General features: G+C 39.4%; 1 protein-coding gene across 1 annotated transcript in view; it reads right to left on the minus strand.

The window, feature by feature from the left end:
- LOC126253366 (huntingtin-like) overlaps positions 1-26698 on the minus strand; it is a 549449-nt gene that overhangs the window by 318737 nt on the left and 204014 nt on the right. The window contains exon 19 of the mRNA XM_049954640.1: positions 14853-14974. Within this exon, the coding sequence (XP_049810597.1) occupies positions 14853-14974 (122 nt within the window). The remainder of the gene's footprint in view (positions 1-14852; positions 14975-26698) is intronic.

Consider the following 26698-nt stretch of genomic DNA (forward strand, 5'->3'; position numbering starts at 1 on the left):
TGGTCATCCAGATTCATCACACTTGTAGTGACAAACAGTCCCTTTCCAAATTTCCCAAGAGTCTCACGGAGGCCTTTGCATACTGAAATTAACCTCCCAACCTTGTACAGAAACAGCTATCCTGTGACTTCTCTCTCCAGTCACTTACCACCTTCCACATACCCATTATCCAGCCACAAAAGGGCATTCCTATCGTGTTTTGGTACCATCCCGGACTGAAGCAAATGAATCACATTCTCTGCCAAGGTTTTGACTACCTGTTTCATACCCTGAAATGGGGAATATCCCCCCTCACTATCCTCTTCCCCAGTCCCACAGTAGTACTCCACTGCCCACCAAATCTACGCAATATCCTTGTGCGTTCCTACTCCACCCCTGCTCCCAACCTTTTTCTTTGTGGCTCATAACTGTGCAATAGTCCTACATGCAAGACTTGTCCCATACATCCTCCCACCACCACTGAGTAAAACCTGTCACAGACATCTACTATCCCATCAGAGGCAGGGCTATCTGTGAAAGTGACCACGTTATGTGTGCATGCCGCTGTCTAAATGTGCATCACAACCAAACTGCTCTCTGTCCACATGATGGCCACTGATAAACTGCAGCCAAGATATCGCTGGACAACCCATTTGCTGAACATGCAGCCCAATGTGATGCGCTTCACTTTAATGTGTGATTTACAGCCCGGGTCATATGGAGTCTTCCTAGTAATACTAGCTTTTCTGAAGTGTTGGTGGGAACTCTCTCTACAACATATCCTTTCTTCCTGTAACCTCCCTGGCTTACACCTTCTCTAGTCCACGTCTCCCACCTAACTATCCTCATCCCTGCTTCCACTCCAATGCTACACATGTCTATCCCACCAATGCATCTACAAGTCCTTTCCCCTCCTCTACTTCCACCCTCCCTCCCCAGCACAGATTCTAGACACTACACCTAGAAGTCTTATCTTGACCCCATCAAGTCCCTGCACACTCCACCACGCAGCAGTAGCATCTTCCCCCACCAGCACCTTGCTACCCCTAGCCCTCCTCCTTTCCACCTCATGCCTCCCCCTTACCCCCACCACCCATCCCTCACTGCTGCTCTGCCATGCTCAGTTGCAGTCAGGCTCTAGTGCCCTGAGACAGCAGCCATGTGCTTGAGTTGTGCTTGTGTTCATGTGTGTGTGTTTTTTACTGCACAAGAAGGACTTCCTCTTTTCCATAGTGCCTGTCTACTACTCAACACTCCTCTGTATGGCAAGTAGCAATCTATCCTCTCCATATTGTTGTTATTCCAACCTGGACTTTCCATTGTTTGAATGCAACATTCAGGGTGTATATGAAGACAACGAGAGGGGGGGGGGGGAGAAAAAAGAAAAAAAAACGGGTTTTTCAAGGATTTCCCGGTTAAAAAAAACTTTCTCCTGGGTGAAAACACGCTTTTTCCGTGTTAAATGACAGTATATTTTCCCTTATCAATCCTTTGAATGGTAATGGTTTTTATACACAGGTGTAGAATTTCCTGGCACTTTTGAAAACAAAACTCAGGGAAAAAGGCACCTTTTTGGAAATATCACTGATGTGCAGCAATATGTGTGCTGTGTATTTTCGTATTATGAAAGTATACATTGGAATTGACAGGAATGGGGGAAAAAATACAGTAGAAGAAGAATGGGTAGCTCTATGGGATGAAGTAGAGAAGGCAGCAGAGGATCAAGTAGGTAATAAGACGAGGGCTAGTAGAAATCCTTGCGTAACACAAGAAATATTCAATTTAATTGATGAAAGGAGCAAATATAAAAATGCAGTAAATGAAGCAGGCAAAAAGGAATACAAATTTCTCAGAAATGAGATTGACAGGAAGTGCAAAATGGCTAAGCAGGGATGGCTAGAGGACAAATGTAAGGATGTAGAGGCTTATCTCACTAGGGGTAAGATAGATACTGCCTACAGGAAAATTAAAGAGACCTTTGGAGAAAAGAGAGCCACTTGTATGAATATCAAGAGCTCAGATGGAAACCCAGTTCTAAGCAAAGAAGGGAAAGCAGAAAGGTGGGAGGGGTATATAGAGGGTCTACACAAGGGTGATGTACCTGAGGACAGTATTATGGAAATGGAAGAGTATGAAGATGAAATGGGAGATACGATACTGTGTGAAGAGTTTGACAGAGCACTGAAAGACCTGAGTCGAAACAAGGCCCCAGGAGTAGACAACATTCCATTAGAACAACTGACAGCCTTGGGAGAGCCAGTCCTGACAAAACTCTACCATCTGGTGAAGAAGATGTATGAGACAGGCGAAATACCCTCAAACTTCAAGAAGAATATAATAATTCCAATCCCAAACAAAGCAGCTGTTGACAGATGTGAAAATTACCAAACTATCAGTCACAGCTGCAAAATACTACGCGAATTCTTTACAGATGAATGGAAAAACTGGTAGAAGCCGACCATGGGGAAGATCAGTTTGGATTCCGTAGAAATATAGGAACATGTGAGGCAATACTGACCCTACGACTTATCTTAGAAAATAGATTAAGGAAAGGCAAACCTACGTTTCTAGCATTTGTAGACTTAGAGAAAGCTTTTGACAATGTTGACTGGAATACTCTCTTTCAAATTCTAAGGGTGGCAGGGGTAAAATACAGGGAGCAAAAGGCTATTTACAATTTGCACAGAAACCAGATGGCAGTTATAAGAGTCGAGGGGCATGAAAGGGAAGCAGCAGTTGGGAAGGGAGTGAGACAGGGTTGTAGCCTCTCCCCGATGTTATTCAACCTGTATATTGAGCAAGCAGTAAAGGAAACGAAAGAAAAATTTGGAGTAGGTATTAAAATCCATGGAAAAGAAATAAAAACTTTGAGGTTTGCTGATTACATTGTAATTCTGTCAGAGACAGCAAAGGACTTGGAAGAGCAGTTGAACGGAATGGACAGTGTCTTGAAAGGAGGATATAAGATGAACATCAACAAAAGCAAAACGAGGATAATGGAATGTAGTCAAATTAAGTCAGGTGATGCTGGGGGAATTAGATTAGGAAATGAGACACTTAAAGTACGGTAGTAAAGGAGTTTTGCATTTGGTGAGAAACTAACTGATGATGGTCGAAGTAGATGGGATATAAAATGTAGACTGGCAATGGCAAGGAAAGCATTTCTGAAGAAAAGAAATTTGTTAACATCAAGTATAGATTTAAGTGTCAGGAAGCCGTTTCTGAAAGTATTTGTATGGAGTGTAGCCATGTATGGAAGTGAAACATGGGCGATAAATAGTTTGGACAAGAAGAGAATAGAAGCTTTCAAAATGTGGTGCAACAGAAGAATGCTGAAGATTAGACGGGTAGATCACATAACTAATGAGGAGGTATTGAACACAATTGGGGAGAAGAGGAATTTGTGGCACAACTTGACAAGAAGAAAGGACCGGTTGGCAGAACATGTTCTGAGGCATCAAGGGATCACAAATTTAGCACTAGAGGGCAGCGTGGAGGGTAAAAATCGTAGAGGGAGACCAAGAAATGAATACACTAAGCAGATTCAGAAGGATGTAGGTTGCAGTAAGTACTGGGAGATGAAGAAGCTTGCACAGGATAGAGTAGCATGGAGAACAGCATCAAACCAGTCTCAGGACTGAAGACCACAACAACAACAACAACAACAACATTGGAATTACCACCCAACGCAGCATGTTACTTTCCGAATAATTGAAATCGAGATTGTGATGTGCTTTTGTAAGCCAGTAATAGCTCATGTCACGTGATCTCGCCAGCCAACGACAGTGGATATTCAGAGCATAGGACATGTGATGTAGTCAGCTAACAGCAACATCACTGTTAAGTAACATGAACACACAAACAGGGAAAGTTAATAGTTTAAATTAATATACCAGGTGATCAAAAAGTCAGTATAAATTTGAAAACTGAATAAATCACGGAATAATGTAGATAGAGAGGTACAAATTTAGACACACGCTTGGAATGACATGGGGTTTTATTAGAACCAAAAAAAATACAAATGTTCAAAAAATTTCCAACAGATGGCGCTTCATCTGATCAGAATAGCAATAATCAGCATAACAAAGTAAGACAAAGCAAAGATGATGTTCTTTACAGGAAATGCTCAATATGTCCACCATCATTCCTCAACAATAGCTGTAGTCGAGGAATAATGTTGTGAACAGCACTGTAAAGCATGTCCGGAGTTATGGTGAGGCATTGGCGTCGGATGTTGTCTTTCAGCATCGCTAGAGATGTCGGTCAATCACGATACACTTGCGACTTCAGGTAACCCCAAAGCCAATAACCACATGGACTGAGGTCTGGGGACCTGGGAGGCCAAGCATGACGAAAGTGGCGGCTGAGCACACGATCATCACCAAATGACGCGCGCAAGAGATCTTTCACGCGTCTAGCAATACGGGGTGGCTTTCCCCTCCCCCCCCCCCCTCTCCCCCCCTAATAAAACCCCATGTCATTACAAGCATGTGTGTCAATGTTTACCTCTCTATCTACATTATTCCGTGATTTATTACATTTTCAAATTTATACTGACTTTTTGATTACCCGGTACATAGTGTTGTTACAAGAAAAGAAAAGCTTTCACATTAATATTGGTCTCTAAGGTTAATAAACTGCAGGAGAAGCTAAGCTTTCGCATATAATGTCAATATTTTTGGGCATGTTACACTTAAGATGTATCACACAATGTGCCAGTAAAATTTTTGATAATGACATAAATGTCTGATCTTCAGGGTTCGACATTCTTCTAAATGGCTCGTCATCAAAGAGCTGATTTTTAAATGAGAGTCAAACGCTCTGTGATTTAATAAATTCATGGTACATTATTGCACATAGTTCAACTTATGTAAAAGGATATTTACTTGGAAAGTAACACTTTTCAAATCACCATTCGCAATATTTTCCCGTGACCTGTTAGAAATAGGTTCATTTCAGCAGTTGCCAGAGGGCGTAGATAACAGGCGACACCGCGCTTGCGCAGCTAACATGACGTAGGAAGCCCGTATGTACGTACATGTAAAACATTGAAAGATCATACATTATGTCAAAAAAGAAACAAGACATCAGAGGATACTCCAAGAGCATCCAAATTTTGTGAACCATACTAAAATGTGCACATTTAACAAAAATAACTTCACTGTTCCGCAAGGTAATTAATTCTTGACTGTCAGAAAGGCGGAAATAAAATAAAATCTGAAACTAATGACATATTTTTGCCTTCCATGACTATGTGGATGTATTTTAAATCACTTGATAGCTCCCAGCCACAGATATCCATTTTGTTTTCATTTGACGTGACAGTAAACGAAGGGGAAACAGCAAAATCACAAAATGTAAACATGGGTCACGTGGAGACTACCCACTATAACTCGGACAGCTCTGCGCATCAGCCCCAGATCTACGATATTTGCAAACTCGGCCAATACTAAAAAAAATCGAATTTTCAAAAATATGTTCGTCTTGTAGCGCACGTCTTTCTGAAAAGTATGAAACATAAAACATATGTGTTCGAGGAAATGTAAAACATATTATGTGGTCTTAACAGCACGTTTCTGTATTTCTCTCTGTGGAATTGAAACGTGTATATTTTGTAATGGATCCCATCACAGTATATTCAGGACAGTTGAAATTGAAATGTCCTGTGGTGCCTCCCCTGCTCCCAGTCGGCCGGTTTGACAGCCTGCCCCTCTTATGAAAAAAAATCTCGCAATTAATAGCGGATGGGATTATGTGTCATTGGGCGAATAAGAGCTCTTCAGAAAATTTGTACGCTTTATTGCCTATTAGCTAATAACTTGATGTTTTGTGTGACATAAAATTAAATATAGGATACATAAAACCAATAAAGACAAGAGATGCAATCTCTTCAATCCTTAGCTCCTAGCATTTTTTTCTCTCTTATCTTGCTACAGCTTCACTTGGCATGCTTTCCTTTCTGGAAAAGAATCTATTACCTCATCAAAGTTCGTCAAACATTTTGCTACGTGAAAAATCGAAATGTCATCTAATACTGAAGAAACTGTTAACACAAACAATACCCAAGACTGGTGTGGTTTCTCGATCTGATTACGTCTATTTTGTCACTGTCTGCTAGATAAAACAAAATAGACCTTTCTAATATTGCAGAAGGGCAACGGCCTTGCCACAGTGGATCCATCGGTTCCCGTGAGATCACCGAAGTTAAGCGCTATTGGGCGTGGCCGGTACTTGGTTGGGTAACCATCCACCCACCATGCACTGTTGCCATTTTTCGGGCTGCGCTCAGCCTCATTATGCCAATTAAGAAGCTACTCAACTGAATAGTAGCGGCTTCGGTCAAGAATACCATCATAATGACCAGGAGAGCGGTGTGCTGACCCCACGCCCCTCCTATCCGCATCCTCCTCTGAGGATGACACGGCGGTCGGATGGTCCCAGTAAGCCACTCGTGGCCTGAAGACGGAGTGTAATATTGCAGCAATTTTGTAACACACACCACACAAACAAGACTATTGTGGCACAAATGGCCATTTTTATAACGTGACAGAATATAATTCACGAAGTACCAACATCAAATGCCTATTAGGCCTACTACGAGCAAAAAGCTTTATGTTGGGAAATAGTTTCACATTTCATTCATATACACCAGTTTCTCAAGCATGAGATCGAACAGTAGCATTACGAAATTTTTATATAAATTTGGAATCGTCTTATTCTTCCATAATTTGTGCAAAGACCCTGTTTCTTCTCCTTCCTCGTTCTAACAAACAATCTTGTCATCACCAATTCTGTAGCTATTCCTGCCATTGTCAAAATTTGTTCACTGATTAACTTCGCTAACCCTGCCAGAATCACAGGTTTAGTTATCCCACGATTACTTTCCAGTTAGGCATTATTACATGTTCGTACAACACGTTTTCCGCATTACTTCCAGAATAGAACTTAAGCGGCTGCTAGCCAGAGACTGTACAACTGGTCCTTACTAGTGTAGTGATCTGGCCAACAATTTTCTGTTAAAATTTCATTTTCTTGGATACACCGAGAATACGTAATCTTTCTCACCTGTTATTCCTGTCAGTTGTTTATTTTCATTCTGGTAGTCTGAATCTATGGATTTCGCTAGTAATTATAACGATGCTGATCATTCGCAAACCCAATCAACCACATAATTAGATAGCGATTGGCATTCATCTGATCGGCTTTACTCTGCTCAGCTCGTATAGCCCCGTCCACTTTTGTCTGCGGAAAGTTTACTTCTAGATGCGACGGAGGATTCTCCTGACAGAGACATTACATACACTACGCATGCATTCAAAAATCAACTTATGATTCATTCAGAAATCAACTTAAAATATGTTCAAAAATGTTCAAAAACCAACATGGAAGCGTCTCAAAATCATATAAATAATCGATAGGCAAATGTGCGCTGGATGCTAGGTGCTTTGTGAAACAAGTTTTTTTTCCTCAAGAATATGAATTTGGCACACCCTTTTCCCGGTAGCATCTAGCTGCTTGCTGCGACTGCTTGCACAGCCAACAGCCACATTCCTGTAGCCAGAAGCGGGAGAATCTACTACTCAAATGCGACTGAACTGCGCATGAGCCCGCTTGTAACTTCTAAAACGAATCTAATGTAAACAGTTGTGACTTCACGCTCATCGGAGGCAATCTGTTGTTATGAACAGGGTGTATATGTGGACAAGGAAAAAAATTCTCGGATTTTTCCCGGATTTCCCGGTTAAAAATACACTTTCTCCCGGGTGAAAATACACTTTTTCCATGTTAAGTGACAGTATACTCTTCCTCGGCACACTAAAACTCATCAATCCTTTGAATGTTTATGGTTTTATATACCAGAGTAGAATTTCCCGGCACTTTAGAAAACGAAACTCAGACCTTCGACGTGCAGCAACATGTACGCTGAATATTTTCGTATTACGAAGGTATAAATTTGAATTCCACCAAACACCGCATGTTACTTTCCGAAACATTGAAATCGAGATTGCGATGCGCTTTTGTAAGACAGTCATGGCTCATGTCTCGTGATCTCGCCAGCTGATGGCAGCATAGGACTAGTGATGTAGTAAGCCAATAGCAAGATCACTCTTCAGTAGCGTGAACACACACATAAGAAAAGTTAATGGTTTAAATTAATATACATAGCATTCACATATAATACTGGTCTCTAAGATTAATAAGCTGGAAGAGAAGATAAGCTTCCACATATAATGTTGATCTTTTTTGCACGTGTTATACTTTAAGATACATCACACAAATGTGCCAGTAAAATTTTTAATAACGACGTAAATGTCTGATCTTTTGGGCTCAAAGTTCTTCTAAAAGGTCGTCCTCAAAGAGTTGATTTTTAAATGAGAGTCAAACGCTTTTTGATTTAAGAAATTCATTGTACATTCTCGCACATAGTTCATCTTGCGTAAAAGGAAATCTACTTTGAATGTAATGCTTTTCAAACCACCATTCGCAATATTTTCCCACGACCTGTTAGAAATAGGTTCATTTCAGCAGTTTCCAGAAAGCGCCACATAACAGGTGTCACTGGGCTTGCACAGCTACGATGACGCAGAAAGCCCATATGTTCGTATGTGTGAAACATTAAAAGATTTTACATATGTCATAAAAGAAACAAGACATCAGAAGATACTTCAAGAGCGTCGGAATTTCATGAACCATACGAAAATGAATAATTCGGCTTAAAATGCACATTCGTATGTAAATTTTCTTGGAGCACCAGTACTGTATTAACTACTGTTTGGTTTTTTATTGTGGCATAATGCCATACGTGCACTTGAAATGCAGCAAACAGTTGAAACTAGCCAATAGTGTGAAATTAAACACTTCCTTTCAAATTAATTGACTGCCTCAGCAGAAAAGATTAATTTTAAGCCAAATCTCTTTAGCAAACTGGCAAAAATAACTTCATTGTTCTGTAAGGTGATTAATGCTTGACTGTCAGAAAGGTGGAGATAAAATCTGAAACTAATAACATATTTTCGCCTTCCGTAATTATGTGAACGTATTTTAATTCATTTGATAGCTCCCAGCCACAAAAATCCGTTTTGTCATCATTTAACGTGAGAGCAATAAACAAAGAGGAAACAACAAAATCACTGAATGTAAACACAGGTCATGTGGAGATTCCCCACATCAACTCAGACTGCTCTGTGCATCAGCCCCAGATTTATTATATTTCCGAACTGGGGCAATATTAAGTAGTGGCGCCCAGCCACCCTTCTGCCACCAGAAACAGGAGAATGTACTACCCATACGCGACTCAACTGCGCATGCTCAAGAGCCTGCCCGCAACATCTCAAACGAATCTAATTTAAACAGTTGTCACGTCACGTTCATCGGAGGCAATTTGTTATAAAGCATTGCATCGTCTTCTTAAAGCCTTTGACACACATTGCTGTTAGCAGATGCTTGTATGAGAACTGTTTTGTTGTTGTATATGGCGCATTTCCTTTGTAACTTAAGTTTTTTTTGTTTCCTCTCTCGTTTGTATTTTGTTGCTGCAGTATTATTCTGCAGTAGTGGGATACAGTAATATCCTTTGTTAGAGTATTGGTTCTTACCAGTCAAAATCACAAAAATTTAACTGAAAACCAAAACAACAAAAAATTTCCGGAATTCTAAACAATTCCTGGGTTTTTCCCGGTTTTCTCCCGGATGAAAAAATTCCCGGATTTTTCCCGGATCCCCAGTTGTCCCGGGTCGTATACATCATAAACATTTATTGTCTAATCAACGTCACAAATATTACCAAAATTATATATTCTCTGGGGACTTGGCACTTCTCCAAAGTAGGCCAGCAATATTCGGAACTTCTACACTCCTGTCTGCACAGGTACTTCCTCTCACAAAGTTACTGCAATCGTCATCCCTCTTGAAGACATGGGAACAAGCTCTGCCTCCATGTATTGTAAATATGCATTAGCGGAAAAACAAAACTGAGTTCTGAGCTCCCACATAAGAAGCAGTGTAAACAACAGAGGTAATTGTCAGCTACATACTTTGTGTTACTGAAACTTAGGTCACTGTTTGTATTGACATGTTAAATAGAGACATCATCTGCTTGAAGTTACGTATCAGTTATCAGAATAAATGCAAAATGAGGAGCAGAAAGCACAACTTAAAACAAAAGGAATGGAATGCTACCTATTCTTTTTTGACATCCAGTGGATATCACACATTTTAACAAAACTACAGTAACATGAAGCACAAATGAAGAAAAAGAATGAAGAAATGAAACAAGAATGAATCAGCCTGGTCCCCTGAAGCTTCTGTTGCACTAACAGTCTCACTATGACACGTATGTATATTCCCCCACTTGCCACTAGTACAGTATAACCCCACTTTTACATTCCCGGAATTGACGTTTTCCCGCCGTTTACGACATATATTTATTGATACCGTCAAATTTCCTATGTCCACAATGATAATTTGCACCCTATTTTGCGTCAACATATTTATAATTTTCCCATGATTTATGCATTACGAAAAAATGTTTGTGGAGAAAAAATGACATTGGCATATGTTGGCCATCCAATAGTGTTTACAAATATTACGTGGTTAAGTTTCTTGACACCAGGTCACTCTACTCAGTGGATTTGAACCAGTAAATGTGTAAAAGTTATAACAATTCATGCTGTATCTCCTGCTGCTGCCAAACTCTACTTGGTGTGGTGGTTGATGGGAGTAACTAGATTTGTTCAAGTGAAGATAACATGACCAATCACAACCATTTCCGAACTATCTCTGCTGTGCAAATGTAATTTCGTGATTGTTGTGATCATCATGACACCTTGGTTGAACCATATTTAGCGTGTTTCGGTGTATGGCCACTTGGAGCGCTAGTTGACAAAGTCATTCATTCACTTTGCGTTCCTCAAATGTTTTTAGTTTGAACACAGCACCGGTTACGTATTTTATTCATGCTGAGCAAAAAGTGTTTCAAGAATTTATTCTCGTTGTCAAGTGCAGTATTTACGTATGTGTGGTGTCACCGCCAGACACCACACTTGCTAGGTGCAGAGCCTTTAAATCGGCCGTGGTCTGGTAGTATACGTCGGACCCGCGTGTTGCCACTGTCAGTGATTGCAGACCGAGCGCCACCACACGGCAGGTCTAGAGAGATGTCCTAGCACTCGCCCCAGTTGTACAGCAGACTTTGCTAGCGATGCTATACTGACAAATACGCTCTCATTTGCTGAGACGATAGTTAGCATAGCCTTCAGCTACGTCATTTGCTACGACCTAGCAAGGCGCCATTACCAGTTTATATTGAGATTGTAATTAATGTATCAACAAGAGCGATGTTCTCCAATTATGGATTAAAGTTAAGTATTCAAGCAACTCCGTACTTTATTTAGTAGACTCAACTCCTTTAACTGTTCCAGACCTCACGCCAGGCTGCGTGAGCTTAAACGCGTGCATTTTGGCCTCCTCTAGCAACACGCTGTTGGCTCTTCTGCCAACACATCAGTATGTATTTTATGTGATGTTACACAAACAAAAAACATGAGTGATTTTGTGTGTGTGTGTGTGTGTGTGTGTGTTTCTACATAACTGATGAGGCACAGTACTTGCTAACTTCAAAAAGATGACTACAGTGCAACAGATGCAGAATAACACATATTCAAACACCATACAAAATACTTCCTACATATTTGCACTTGGGAATGAGAAAAAAATTTTGAAACGCATTATGCTAAGCATGAAAAAATATGTAACTAGTGCAGTATTTCATTATTTAAATAATGAACGACAGCTGCAGGCTTTCAAAAACATCGGTTATGACGTGAAATTGAGTCAAATGTTCCTACTTCCTAGACAGTTATCAGTTCCCTTCCTAGACAGTTATCAGTTCCAGTTACATCAGTGGTTTTTATTAGATAATAAACCTTCATTAGGTAATAAACATGTCCCTGACAAGTCTTTTGTTGCCTGTTATGTACATATATCATACATAAAGTGCAAGGGGGTATCCTATACGTAACTTTTACAGCTTAAAACGTTACATTTAACATTTTCCCGCATTTTACACCATTTTTTGGAAGTCCCTTGAAAAGTGTAAAAGTGGGGTTTCACTGTATCTGAAATGCTGATGTTGACACTGAGGCTGTCAATGGCTGTTTTCATTACTATGTCCTCCCTCCACTACTACTCCTCAAGCTATTTTACCTATCTGCAAATTCCTTTACAGTCTATCCCATTAACAGCCTGAAAGCAAGCACTTGCAAGACTGAACAGATTTTCAGAAGACATTTCACCTGTAATGTTGCACTCCCTAAAGTGACTTTTTAGTTTTGCCCACAATAGCTCCGTGGCATTTAAATAACAATTGTATGGCAGCAAGCAAACTACATTGTGGCCCTTGCTTGTGGCCAATAGTCAACCGAATATGGTTGTGCAGGTGACCAGTTCTCCCAAATATGGAGCGCAGAACCTTCTTTGACATGGTCTCATAGCATCAGATTTTTTTCTCCTGCAGTCATTTTATCATAAACATTTTTCTCTCATATTTTCTGGGCACTTTGTTGTCTTGCCTGTTGTGATAAGGTGCACTGTCCATGATTATTACAGAGGGAGAGGACAATTTGGGAGCACAAGTTTTTCAAACCATTTTTTTTTAAATTAGTAGAAGTTGATTTGCACCAGAACTTTAGATGTGCTTGGCTAACAAATCCCTTTTAGGAACACACACTTCCAATTATTAATCTTATCAGATGCTTCCCCACACACTAACACCGACATCATCATCTTTGTTTTGCCAGCATTTGCTGCACATTAAGTGACTGTCCATCCAAGATTCATCCAAATCAGATCTTTCCGTGTCAGCCTCCCTAATATTTTTCATCTCCACGAGGTACCTGGACCACCAATGCACAATGTCACCATGTTCCAATAATAGAGTTATCTTGTTTTCAACCTTTCTTGATATGAAACCAATGGACATCAGCTCCCTTTGATTTCCTCACTACTTCTCCTAAGCTGAAGAGAAGGAAAAGATGCTTTTTCTTTTTTTTTTTTTAATAGGGAATTTAAATTGTGTTCAACAATGAATCTTTTCAGAAATGGTTTTAAATATATTATTATTAATATATCTAAAAACAAAGATGATGTGACTTACCAAACGAAAGCGCTGGCAGGTCGATAGACAGGTCTAGATATATTTAGATATATTTTTCCCACGTGGAAATTATATTATTAATATATGTATCTATCTTTTTACACAAAGTGCACTGTCATTGGTATAGCACATATATAGAAGTATTTGGACCAAATGCATAGCTGTTTAGAATTACTTTCTAATAGAATTACAGCTGAAACTAATCTCTTCTTGCCAGGATTTTCTGAGGATACATCTAATTGACTGCTGTTACATTCTCTAATTCTAGCAATGCTACACAGACTCTTGTCAGTGTGCATCACAGTTCTGAGAGAAGACTACGTAATTGAATGTAATGGTTCTTTTTTGAGTTTTCTCAGCATCACAGCACCTCACCAAATGTGACATCATTTTCCAGCACTCACTCCTTATAAATGGCTTGCTTTTCTGGAGTGGGATGTGCCAGCAACCACCACTCATTTTTGAAAAGATCACATTGAGAACAGTGCAACAAAACATAGACACGACAATACAGCACAGTGACAAAGCATATGACAAAGCAGCCAACATCAGATAATGGCACACTGCACATTTCTCAACAAACATCTGGAAATTGCTACAGCCTGAAGTCTCCCGACTGCTACTGATCGGAACTAGGGAGTCCGCATAACAATCTATAATTCCTACAACAGAATATTGAAAGATTGTACCTTTTACAAAAAAAAGTGATCTCCCTAGTCAACAACTGTCAACTTCAACAAACTCACTCACTTTGTATCTTTCTCTTCTGTTTAACCTTACAGCTATCTCTAATGTGTCCTTAATGGTTTTTTATTCATTTGCCTGTTTCTACAATGTTGCTCGACATTTTCAGAGGTCACAGTCTGCATAAATTGACAGTTTTATTCTGCTCAGTCTGAAATGATCTATGATTAATTGCTGTGGAACTGTTTATCCGCCTAATATGCTGGAGAGGTTTTATGACGCAATACTAGCAGGTAATAGTGATGTAATCAGTGTCTCTCTGACTCCCAACTCTTTCTGCAGAGACAGCTGCTATGTCTGTTTCATAGTATTTACTTACTCAGAGTCAGACAGACAGACATTAGACCCACTGAATAAACGATTTAAGTTAACAATGAAAGTCCCAAATCCAACAAACAGCCTAAAAAAGACATTCTGCAAATATCTATTGTCACTTAAAGAACTGCCTGTGCTCCATATAGCCTCAAACAACAAACTACTACAATTAAAAAAAAAAAAAAAAAAAACTGACAGAAAGTCGCTATAAAGCTACCAACCTCAATGAAAGCAAGTTTTTAAATGTAGAGCGTGACATTTTCATACACATGCAATAAATGATCTGCTACACTGCATTCAACAACTCTTGCCTCAAAAAGTTTTATGGAATGAAGTACTATACTTCTCATCAACCACAAAATTGTACTCCAGTTTGTTCAAGTATTTATTTCCACTGTGAGTATACTGATATACTCGCATTTTATGTTCAAAATTTTCTTAAAAATCAAAGTGGGGGCAATTACTTTATGGAGATAAACATTACCTATCTGATTCTTTTATGGATGCCTGTGGAATAACTACTGCATAATTACCACATCTAATATCTTTAGTGGATTACTAAGTTTACTCTTGTCCGCTCCGTTACACTGCATTCAAGTCTTGTTGTGCCACTATAGCATATCAGTAAAAGTATTAAATTCTGATGCAATTTGATACAAACCTTGTAATTTGTATATGCACTTTTAACAGCATCATACAATTTCATATAATGAGCGCTGCTGGCAAATAATCCAATGGGTGTTCCACGGTTTGTCTTCTTTTCATCAACTTTATCCTCTTTCTCTGCAACAAGCAAATGAACTGAAAAAAATCTAACTATAACAAAAAAATATTGAACAGTAAAATGATTCTGACTGAAAACGAAACCAGTTTCACAATTAAATAATACTTTACCCACAAGGACAAACTGCAGCACACACACACACACACACACACACACACACACACACACACACACACCAGAGGAGAAACCCAGCGCTGCCCAGGTATTTATTTACAGCTGTGCGGCCCCATCAATACCACATACTGTCTGGCGTTGTGCTTAATGTTTATGACATCACTTCATCTAAATTACATGTCATACAATGCTACAATTTTGTAGGTACATTCAGCAGCATATGTGGATGCTGTCTGCAAAATGTGTTGTGAATGGAGTTAATAGCAAAAAAGTAAAAAATTTAACCAACATGCACAATGCAGTAGTTTTTCACACACCTCATTGTTTATGATGTTGTATCTCCTGAACTGTGTGTTGCACAGTGATATAATACCGTAGGTACACTGACTGGCATGTGTGGGTACCGTCTGTGATATCTATTGTGAATAGCATTAGTAGCAAAGAAGTAATAAATTTAAATGTCATACATGATGTGGCAATTTTTCATGCATCTCATTGATTGTGATGTCACATCTCCTGAACTATGTGCCCTACAATGATATCATTTTGCACTTTTACATTCAGTGGTATAACTGCATACTGTCTGTAAAATGTGTCACAAATATATAGGATCTGGAAAAATGTAGCATCTATTTTTGGCAAAACTTGCATCTATTTTTTGTAAAATTCGCATCTATTTTTGTTGAAACTAACATCTTTTTTGCTGTAAATTAGACACACAAATTTATAGGGTTATCATGCTACCTGAGTGAATACAGACAAAGCCTTAGTTCTTTGAAACTGACAGTTTAAAAAAAGTGCTAATTGGAAACTTTTTGCATGGAATGTTCGCTTTTCCAAAACCTTCAACACTTTTTTCTTCCAAAATCGCCTTTGTTTTCTTTGTTGGACGGTATTTATACTTTCAAAAATGATTGTTCTGTTGAAAAGCAGCAGCATTTTCCTGAGGGTGAACTGAACGAATCTTCGATTTAAGATGTTTCTGGACACTGTTTGTCTTTTCCTATCCAAAGACTAAAAATTCTGTAGACTATTAATTTCGCCCATTCATGGGCATTTATAGCTGTGCAACCGACACTTGACAACACTACAGATAAAACTGAGAAGGCAGTTAGCGTAGAGGTGGAATCGAACATGCGGAACTGTATTTTAATGTTAGGGGAAAAATTTCAGTGCAGTACAAAAATGTAACAGATTTTGTTTTCCAATCACTATAGCGCCGAGAGTGGGCACTATAGGATATCGTGGCAGATAGTTGTGAGCATTAACACATGAGAATTTTGACCATCAGAGGGGATAGGAGAGGTGTGGGCAAACAAGCCCCGCCTCCCTCTCTCAACACACCTGCCTACAGCAGAACTGACACACTGTCAGAGATTGCGCATCTCTTCTGGTGTTGCAAGGGTCATAATCGAAATCCATGACGGTCCAGGAGTAGTCACTTCACTTATTTCAAAATAAGAAAACAACGAGCAACGCACAACACTACCTATTCAGGGGAGGCTATAGCGCAATTACTTCTTGAGGTTCGTCGTTAACGATGTAGTTCAGGCCCATCGTCAAGTGGTATTTGATCAACCACTGTTCAATACATCCACCACCTAATTTGCCATGTTAAAAGTGTCCACACTGCATTAGCTAACAAATGCGTGTGTTTCTTTATTATAAAATGCTAGGTCTCAAGACTGAATACTACGTTGCATTATGCGTCGTGTATCTTAACTAGATCAATCTCAACTGCCCACAATTGGCATGGCACCAGATCACTGAGTGCATGATACACATCACTGCAGTCATATACTTTTTATTTTGCAAACAGGTTCTTACACACATTATCTTTTCAAATTAGTCTTCGCCAGATGATCTACGAGGGCTGTTCAATAAAGAATTATCATAATTTCTCACGCTAAAACTTAATCTTATGATATTCTGTTAGCTTAATGAGCAAAAAACATGCTGTAGTAGTTTCATTGTTGGGACTCCTGGTTCTCGCCTGTGAGAGGCACACAAGGTCACACATGTTCAGTATCGCCTACGGCTACAATGGAGGTAGCACGTGAGGAACAATATGCGGCTTTGAATTCCTGCTTTGGTCTCAACAAATCTTCAGCTGAGGCCTATATGATGTTACAGGAGGCCTATGGAGAGTCTGTTCTTCCCTACAGCACAGCTCGAAGGTAGTTTAAAATGTTTAAATAGGGGAGACAATCAATTTCAAAGGAAGATGGACCCGGTGTTCCAGTTACTGCTCTTACGGAAGAAAACATCAACACTGCTGCTGTCATTGTGAGAGAGGATCGACGAATTACCTTAGGATCATTTTCTGAAATACTGAACATTTCATTGGGTGCCACCCACACATTGGTGACAGAAAAATTACACAAGACGTGTTTGTGCTCGATGGGTTTCATGACTGTTGATTCCTGAACAAAAGGACATTCACAAGCAAGTCTGCATGCAGTTAAGTTAATGTTAGAGGAAGAGTTTCTTTCAAATGTAATCACTGCTGCTGAAACTTAGCTACATCATATTGATCTTGAGAGCAAACAGCAAAGCTCAGTGTGGAAATCTCCTTCACCACCAACCCCCAAAAAAGCAAAAGTAGTTGCTTCTGCTGGGAAAGTTATGGTCATCTCATTCTCTGATATTCATGGAATGGTTTATCAACATGTTGTACCTGCACACATATTAGTAACTGGACAATACTAGAGGGATGTCCTGAAAACATTGCAAGTCCATATCAGGCGCAAAAGACCACATTTCCGTGTAGCAGGCTGGATGCTGCACCACAATAATGCGCGGCTGCATATTGCCAATGTTGTTGCTAAATATCTTGCAAAAATCAATGTGAAGGCCATCCCTCACTTTCCCAATAGTCCAGATTTAGCCCCATGTGGCTGTTTTGTATTCCCTAACATAAAGAAACACCTTCGTGGGAGGCATTATCAATCAGCAGAAGCGGTGGTGAAGGCTGCAGAGGCGATTTCGAAGGACCTCTCAAAAAATGGTTTCCAACATGTATTTGAAGACTGGCAGAAATGCTGGAACAAGTGTGTCGCACTCATGGGAGACTACTTTGAGTACAACCATCAAAATTATGAGGATCAGTATCGGTATGTTGTCAAAAAAAATTATGATCATTCTTTATTGAACAGCCCTCGTAAATACCAGTAACTGAAAATTAAATACATTTTCGATATTTATATGCAGAAAATAAAGCTATTTCAAACTATCTCTGATAAAATAGGACATCTCGACACAATTCGCTATGAAACTGCATCTATTAAGTAATTTCCCATTTTTGCATTTTGAGGCATAATTTGCATCTACTTCGCATTTACCGCAAAATGTGAGTTTTTCTGGTCCCTATTAATACAGTTAGTAGTAAAGAAGCAATAAATTAAACTTCATGCCTCATGCAGTACTTTTGCTGCACAAACAGCGGAAAAAACTAAGCAATAAACATTTTACTTTCATCATTTTTAAGGCATTGTCAGTGAGAAAAAATGTGTGCAGGTTTGAAATTGTGTGTAAACCTTGTTGTAAGTTGCTAAATGCACAAATAATGGATGGATGAAGGTTGTGAATTCACGTGTCGCGGGCTGCACTTCTGATTCATCCCCCCCACCACACACACCCTTTTGATAGGTAGGGGTTCTCACACTCACAGAAACTGTCACCTAACATTACAGTACATGTGTAACAAGTTTGGCTGAAATTGGTCCAGTGATTCAGGAGAAGAGGTGGGAAACACACACACACACACACACACACACACACACACACACACACACACGTGCAAATGCGCGAGCTGTTAACAGCCCAAGGTCGTTTCTTGCAACCTCATATCCAAGCCTCTTGATCCTTGTAAATAAAAAGTAAGTGGTAAAAATAAATAAATAAATAATATTGTCATCATTTCATACTGGATTTTAAACTGTTTGATAAAAATAAAGGCACCTTAAGATTAATGTAAAAGATAGTCTTGTAAATAGAGAGCATGTTATTATATTTTTCACTGAGAAGCTGTATTCCACCTGTTCACTAACTGATATGTTCCAAATCATAGTGGGAGACCAAAGTTACGGTCCACAGAACATGTAGCTAAATGTTTAAATATATGCAAATGATCAAATGATGCACTACTATTGCATTTTAATATAGAATCAATACTTGACTCAGTGAAACTTGTTCATTTATATCAAACCAGTGATATTTGGACCACCTTGAGTTACCACTTCATGAGCCTCAATGGCAAATAACGGACTTTTTGCACATGGAAATTACCTGCTCCTTCGAATTGTTAGTGCAATGTTCTGCATTCTCAAATTCTTATTTGTATTCCACAGTTATCATTCTCTACTACTGGAAGGAAATCAGATCTCAGATTTAACAAATCTGGTCCTTTTGTCTTACAGTCATTTTTAGTGTAATGCACAAGTAGATCACTCATATGAACACTTACTTCACAACATAATTTGTATTTTCAAATATCACATACTGTTTGACGACATATTTTTTTCTGTTCTCATATTATCATTAACCCTCTCGACACGAGGTGCATTCCGGCACTCTCCTCCTACCCGTAGCCAGTGACTGAGGACGTACCGGAGCATTTCTCCATACCCCTATGCAATGACTGAGAGCCTGCCAACCCGCACTGGTGCATCACTTTTACATCTACCTCACTCTAGGCGATTTGTCGGTGATTCTGAAAGGCTTAGAGAACCATGAGCATGTCTTTGTTTTTCTAACATCCATTGCAGTCGCCTGCAGCAATTCTGCAAACTCAAGGTAAGTAGAGCACACTTTTTACACATTTTGATTCAATTGTTACGTTGAATCCTTAAATAAATAAATATATTTTTACAATCTAATCAAGATACAATCACATGTTATAGTAGGTTAATGGAACAAATAACTTTTTTTAGTAACTCCCTGTCTAAACATGTATGTTATTCTGATTGGTTTAACACTTAACAATAATATTTTCCATACATTTTTTTCCATCCTACAAAATTAACTTATTTTCCAATCAGAATGGTTTGCACTACAGGAAGGAAAAGATGGTCTGACAGGTCTGAACCCATTCCACCACCTTCCTCAGATCCCATGCCTTCAACATTAGCACCCACACTGCACACTTCCCTCTGCGTCTAGGACGCTTCTTGCAGCAACAAGGTTTCTGAACTTTTTTTGAACTCTGACTGACAATTTATGATCAGAGTCAACCAAAGACTCTGATGGAGAAACAGATAATAATGCAGTTGTCACAAAATCACTTACGAAGTGTTCTTATCCTATTTGTGCTCCATTCTTGTTAGTGTCTACTGTACACATTTTATTTGAATAATATTGATTTCTTTTGTAAAATATGGCTGAAAAACAAACATTTGTTTACACTTCCTTACTTTATATCTGACATTGCAGACATTGGTAAAATGATGTATCTCAAATACACAAAACTGGATTTCTCGTTTGTCTTTCATGTATGTTCATTTACTTTTGTTTAGTTCCAAGCAAGTGAGGACCACACTCTTCACTAAAAAACTTCTGAGGATCCCGACAGATGAAGAAGAGGACATCCCGGGAAACATCAGTGAAAATAATGATGAGTAGTTCCTGGTGGATAAAATTTTTGTTCTACTTCTTGAAGGAGTCGAGGATTCCAATGAAGATGATGAGTCCCAAGCACCTCACTTGACACTTCAGATAGGTGTACCTTCAGCTGCTCCAAATAGACGTCCCTAGAAAAGGGACCAGGCAAGCCACCGCACCACTGACGTACCTTTTGAAATAAATCCTGAACAAACTGTTGACATGACTCATCTAAATACCCCATTAGACTACCTAAACCTCTTACTAACCAATGAACTCCTTGAGCGTATTGTTACACAAGCAAATGTTTATGCCCAATATTTATACAGAATGGCCACACATTCTAATACACTGGTAAAAAAATGGAAGCCCCAGGAGGTAGAAAAATTCAGAATGCTTCTTGGTTTACTTTACCACATGGGAACCATTCCACTGAACAGACTAAGTGATTAATGGAACACTAATTTTGCACTTTTTGGATTACCATTGGCTATAAACAAGGACTAAGATTTGGAACATTAAATATACAAACACTAACTGGAAAGGTGGAGGAGATGGTATGGTACAATGGAAAGAACCTATTGGGGTTAGCTGAAGAACCTATTGGGGTTAGCTGAAACAAGATGGAAAGGAGAAGGAAGGAGAGAACTGAGGAAAGGCTACCGACTGTAATGGAGTGGAAATGAGGAGGGTAGGAGAAATGGAGTCAGAATAATAGCAAGAGATGGATTAAAAGAGAAAGTGAAGAGAACAAGTGACAGTATGATGAAGACCAAAATATCACTCAAGGGGGCTACCACAGAGGTAGTACAAGTGTATGCACCGCAGGAGGGTTGCACTTCTGAGGTGAAGCAAGAGTTTGAAGAGGAAATGCAGAAGCGGATGGGAAGGAAGAATATGATAGTAAAGGGGGATTTAAACACACATGTTGGAAGAGAAAGACAAGGCTGCGAAAGTGTGCTTGGACCAGAGGGTTTGGGCTGCCGAAACGAGGAAGGTGGAAGACTACTGGAGTTCTGTCAAAGGAATGGCTTGTTGGTTGGGAACTCTTGGTTCAGGAAAAGAGAGAGCCACAAGATTACCAGGTATAGTCAAGACAAGAAAGTCGATAGTTGACTATTTCCTGTACTATAGTGAGATGAATAGGAACATCACTGACATTAAGGTAATACCATCAGAGGCCTTGGATAGAGACCTCGTTTGCTGGTAATGAACCTGAGAAAGACTAAGGATAACCACGAAAGATGTACAAGGGTATGGAAGTTGAAGGAGGAAGAAAGCAGGCTACAGTACCTACAAATAGTAAAGAAAAGCATCCCAAAGGATGAACCAAAAATGGTAGAAGACGAATGGGGTAGATTCAAGGGAACATTAGTAAGTGCGGCGGAAGCAATATGTGGGAGGACAAGCAACAAAGAGAGATGGGAAGAAACACCCTGGTGGAATGAGGAAACAAAGGATATAGCCTTTAGGGTACATTTCGAGAAGAGAACAGTAGAGATAAGAGAAGAGTAGCAGGTAAGAAAGAAAGAAGCAAAAAGAGTGGTGGTGGAGGAAAGAAGAAAGTGGATGGAACAGTGGACCAGAATGATGGAGGAGGATAGTGAAGGTTCAAAAGGGGTGTTATATGGGGTGATTAAAAGTAAGAGGAAGAACGTTACAACAGATTATGCTCGAATGGTGAACAAAAGTGGACAATATGTAGAGTATAAGGAGGAACTCAAGAATATGTGGAAGGAGTATTTTGAAGAACTCCTGAACCTGAATGAGGAGGAACAAGCAGAGGAGAAAAATGAGGAGGAACAGCAAATAGAAAAACACCTTACATGGGGGGAAGTGGAAGAGGCATTGGGCAAGATGAAGGGAGGGAAATCACCAGGTCTGGATGAGCTAAGTGTAGAGATGGTGAAAGCAGCAGGAGAGGGGGTGGGGGTTACAATGGCTATGTCAAGTAATGAAAATTGTGTGGAGACAGAAGATGATCCCAGGAGAATGGAAGAAGGGAATAACTGTCCTGATCTTTAAGAAGAGAAATAGAAAAGAGTGCAAGAACTATCAGTGGATAACATTGATGAGTCACTGCAAAGATTTTAGAGAAAATTTTAGAAGCACGAATTCAGACAAATTAGAAGGAAGAATGAGAGAAGAGCAACATGGCTTCAGAACAGGAGGGTCCACAGTGGATCTAATTTTGCAGTAAGACAATTGCAGGTACATCACTACGAATATGGAATAGATCTACTAATGACCTTCCTGGACATTGAAAAAGCGTATGATAGTGTATGTAGAAGCTAAGTGTGGAAAGCCCTGGAGAACAGAGGAGTAGCAAAACAGATAATTTGGAGGATAAGGGAAGTGTACCATGGAAGTGTGAGCTGTGTGAAAAATGGATGAGAGAGATCAGCTTGGGTCGAACAGAAGAATGGCTTGAGGCAGGAAAGTGCACTGTCAACATTACTCTTCATTTTATTGATGGGTGATATAATGAGTACAGTAGCACAAGTAATTGGTGAAAGGAAGATGAAAGCTATGGTGTTTGGAGATGATATGATCATTTGGGGGAATAAGGAGGAGGAAGTACAAGAGCGGTTGGACGTATGGGAACGAACAGTACAAGAATATGGGATGAAATTTAGTATAAGTAAGAGTGAGATGATCATCACAATTGGAATAACAATTGGTGGGGAACAATTGAGGAGAGTGGAGAGTTTCAAGTACCTAGGAAGCCTGATACAGGAAGATGGAAAAAAACAACAGAGAAATAAACAAGTGGGAGAGAAAAGCAGAAGCATTTCGGAAGAGTGTCAGAAGCCTGATATGGAGCAAAGATGTACTCCAAATCAGGAAAAAGGTTATATATCAGTCATACTATGTCCCGAACCTGACATTTGCATCAGAAACCTGGGTTATGAAAGGAAGAGAGAAAAGCAAAGTACAAGCTAGTGAGATGAAATTCTTGAGAAACAGTATTGGAGTGACAAAGATAGACAGGTTAAGAAATGAGAAGATCAGACTGTTAATGAAGGTGGAACCATTACAGGAGGAGATAGAGAAATCAAGGCTGGGATGGCATGGACACATTAAGAGAATGGAGGAGAAGAGGATACCCAGGAGGATACACGAGATGAAACTGGAAGAAAGACACCATGAGGAAGACCGAGAGACAGATGGCTGAAAGGAGTAGAGGAAAGCATCGAGAAGAAGAGAGAAGACTGGACCAAGGTGAAGACGCAGAGATGGTGGCGAGACAGAAGATGATGGAGAGGCCTATGTTCCATACAGACTCGGCCAGAGGCTGGAAACTGCCCAAGATGATGATGATGGATTACTATGCTTTCGGCACAGTATGGGCAGGGATAGATTTTTTGGGATCTTGCAAGCTTTGCATTTTGAAAAAACCAGAACCCAGTGAACCTATACCTGCTGCAGGCTGCACAAATTCAACCCTTGTTAGACATTTCTCACAGGACTTATGTTACCTACCAAATTCTTAATACAAGATGAAACTTTGGTTCTGTGGAGAGCTAGATTCATGTTCCAACAATACGTAAAAAACAACACTCACCCTTATGGAATTAAATTTTATATGTTGAATCAGTCATCTGGGTTAGTTCTGGGATTTACATATACAGGTGACTCTGATCAAGAGGTTATTGGAAGAGGACATGCTGTTCAGTTGTCCATAAATTAATGGATTGAAGCCTGGGGGATGGACATTCATTATTTATGAATAATTTCTATAATAGTGTCAAACTCATACAAGAACATCTTCAAAGGAACACATATGTTACAGGAACCCTCTGGAAAAACTGTAGATATTTATAATGAAGAGTCTAATTTGTGTACTCAAATGGAAAGACAAAAGAGAAGTAATGATGATCAGCTTGGAGTCTTTTGAGAAAATGGTTGATACCATGATGCATCAAGGCATTATATTTCATAAACCTGAGATAGTTCTGAAGTACAATGAACGAATGGGTAGTGTCGACCATTTCGATCAAGTGGTGGTGTATTACCCGATCCAAAGAAATAGTCTTAAATGGATGAAAAAACTCAGAAGAAATTTTCTCCACACAGACCTACATAATATATATGCAATAAATAATAAAAAATAGTCAAACAAGTCTTTTAAGACTTTTGTAATTCAGAATACAATACCTATTTCCCAGACACCAACAATAAGTCACGCTTCAAAGATAACTGGGTTCAAAGGACACTCTGATCATTTCCAAACAGAATTTGGGAAGGCTGAAGAGACAAACAGGTGCCAAGTTTGTCTAGATAATATGTAAAGACAGGAAACTTCCAATGATTGTCCTGTCTCCACAGATATATTAGCATTATGCATAACAACCTGTTTTCAGTATTCTCATAAATATGTGACACTTTAATATTTTATGTGAGAGTTTTAAAAAATGTAGGATATACATATATATTTATTTAGATTTGATTATGACTCAGATTATAATTTTTGAAATGTGAACTTTTTAATTAATCAAAATCCTAATTTCAAGTTCTAAAACTGCCTCGACAGTAACTTTTAATTCATAAATTTGTACATTTCAATTGGGCTATGTATTTTTGATGAAGAGTCAAACATAAAGTCTTATTACACAATCCCACAACGCAGGTCAAAATTCCCGTTACGGACAGCGAGTGTGCGGGCACGTTCTCAGTCATTGAGAAGGGGTAGGGGAAGCATGCCGGTATGCCCTACATCACACGCTATGGATTGGATGATGATGATGATGATGATGATATTTGATTTGTGGGGCACTCAACTGCAAGGTTATCAGCACCCATACAAATTCCCAATCTTTACACAGTCCAGACTCGCTACTTTCACGAATGACGATGAAATGATGCGGACAATACAAACACCCAGTCTCTGCTGGGGATTGGAGGAATGTGCCAGAGCACTCCTCGTACTGAACAGGTTAACAGCTACTTTTCTCTGAAAACTTCTTTTCCATGGCCCTAACATTCCTTTTGAAACTGCTTTTCCAATATCTGCATTGTAAGGTACTGAAATGTGGGGTTAGTATAGTTTAAATCTTATGGACCTGCATTCAATGGCGTATCTTCCTTACCACAAAAGTATCTTCTGGCAATGCGAACTTGCTCTCTAACATATCCTTAAATTCTACCAACCTCCTGGACTTAGCCAGTGTTAACACTACCACATTTTTTTCCTCACAGTAGAATTGCATTAGCTAATCTCATCTCTCTCTCTCTCTCTCTCTCTCTCTCTCTCTCTCTCTCCCTCCCTCCCTCCCTCCCTCTCCCTCTTCTTCATCAACCAATCTTTTCCCACTTTCCTCCAAATTATTAATTGATTATTCACTTCACTTCTCATTTCTCTCCCACTTTCACCTGTCTTTACATGTCACTCTGTTCTGTTATCTCTGAACTTAAGCTGGTGCAGCTGACTTCCGACTTCCCCCTTCACCTTTGCCTCTGCCTGTCCACACAACAGGTGTTTTACTTCCATCATCAGGGGTCTGAGTGACCTGCCCCTCTTATTCAACCTTCCTCACCTTAACCTCATATCAGCCATTTGGACTTTGGTTTGGAAACTGCAACTGTTTATGATGATAAAAGATGAATTAAAATAATTATCTGTGTCAGTCACTTTTTATTTTCTCCCACACAATGCTTTTCGGGCCTTATGCATTTGTTTTCAGGTAGACCAGTGGATTACATTATGATTTGTTTGCTGGATGAAGTTGGTTGTCTCTTTTGAGCTTCATTTAATTATAAATGAGACATAATCAGCACTTGTTAATGTAATATGGCACTAGGATTAGAAATTTTAAACAATAGCAAAGGCATTTACAATATACTCCAGCAGAAAGAAATTTAAGTTGTCACAAACATACATTTCCATCCCTAGATGGTGCCCAACATGAAACCACAATGTGAACTGTCCAGAGATAGTACAGAAGCGTAAATATAATGCCATGTAAGTCAAATAGCATTCATTACCAGCTTACATTGCAAATCAAAGATAC

This window comes from Schistocerca nitens, chromosome 4, assembly GCF_023898315.1.
Source record: "Schistocerca nitens isolate TAMUIC-IGC-003100 chromosome 4, iqSchNite1.1, whole genome shotgun sequence".
Classification (NCBI taxonomy): Eukaryota; Metazoa; Arthropoda; class Insecta; order Orthoptera; family Acrididae; genus Schistocerca; species Schistocerca nitens.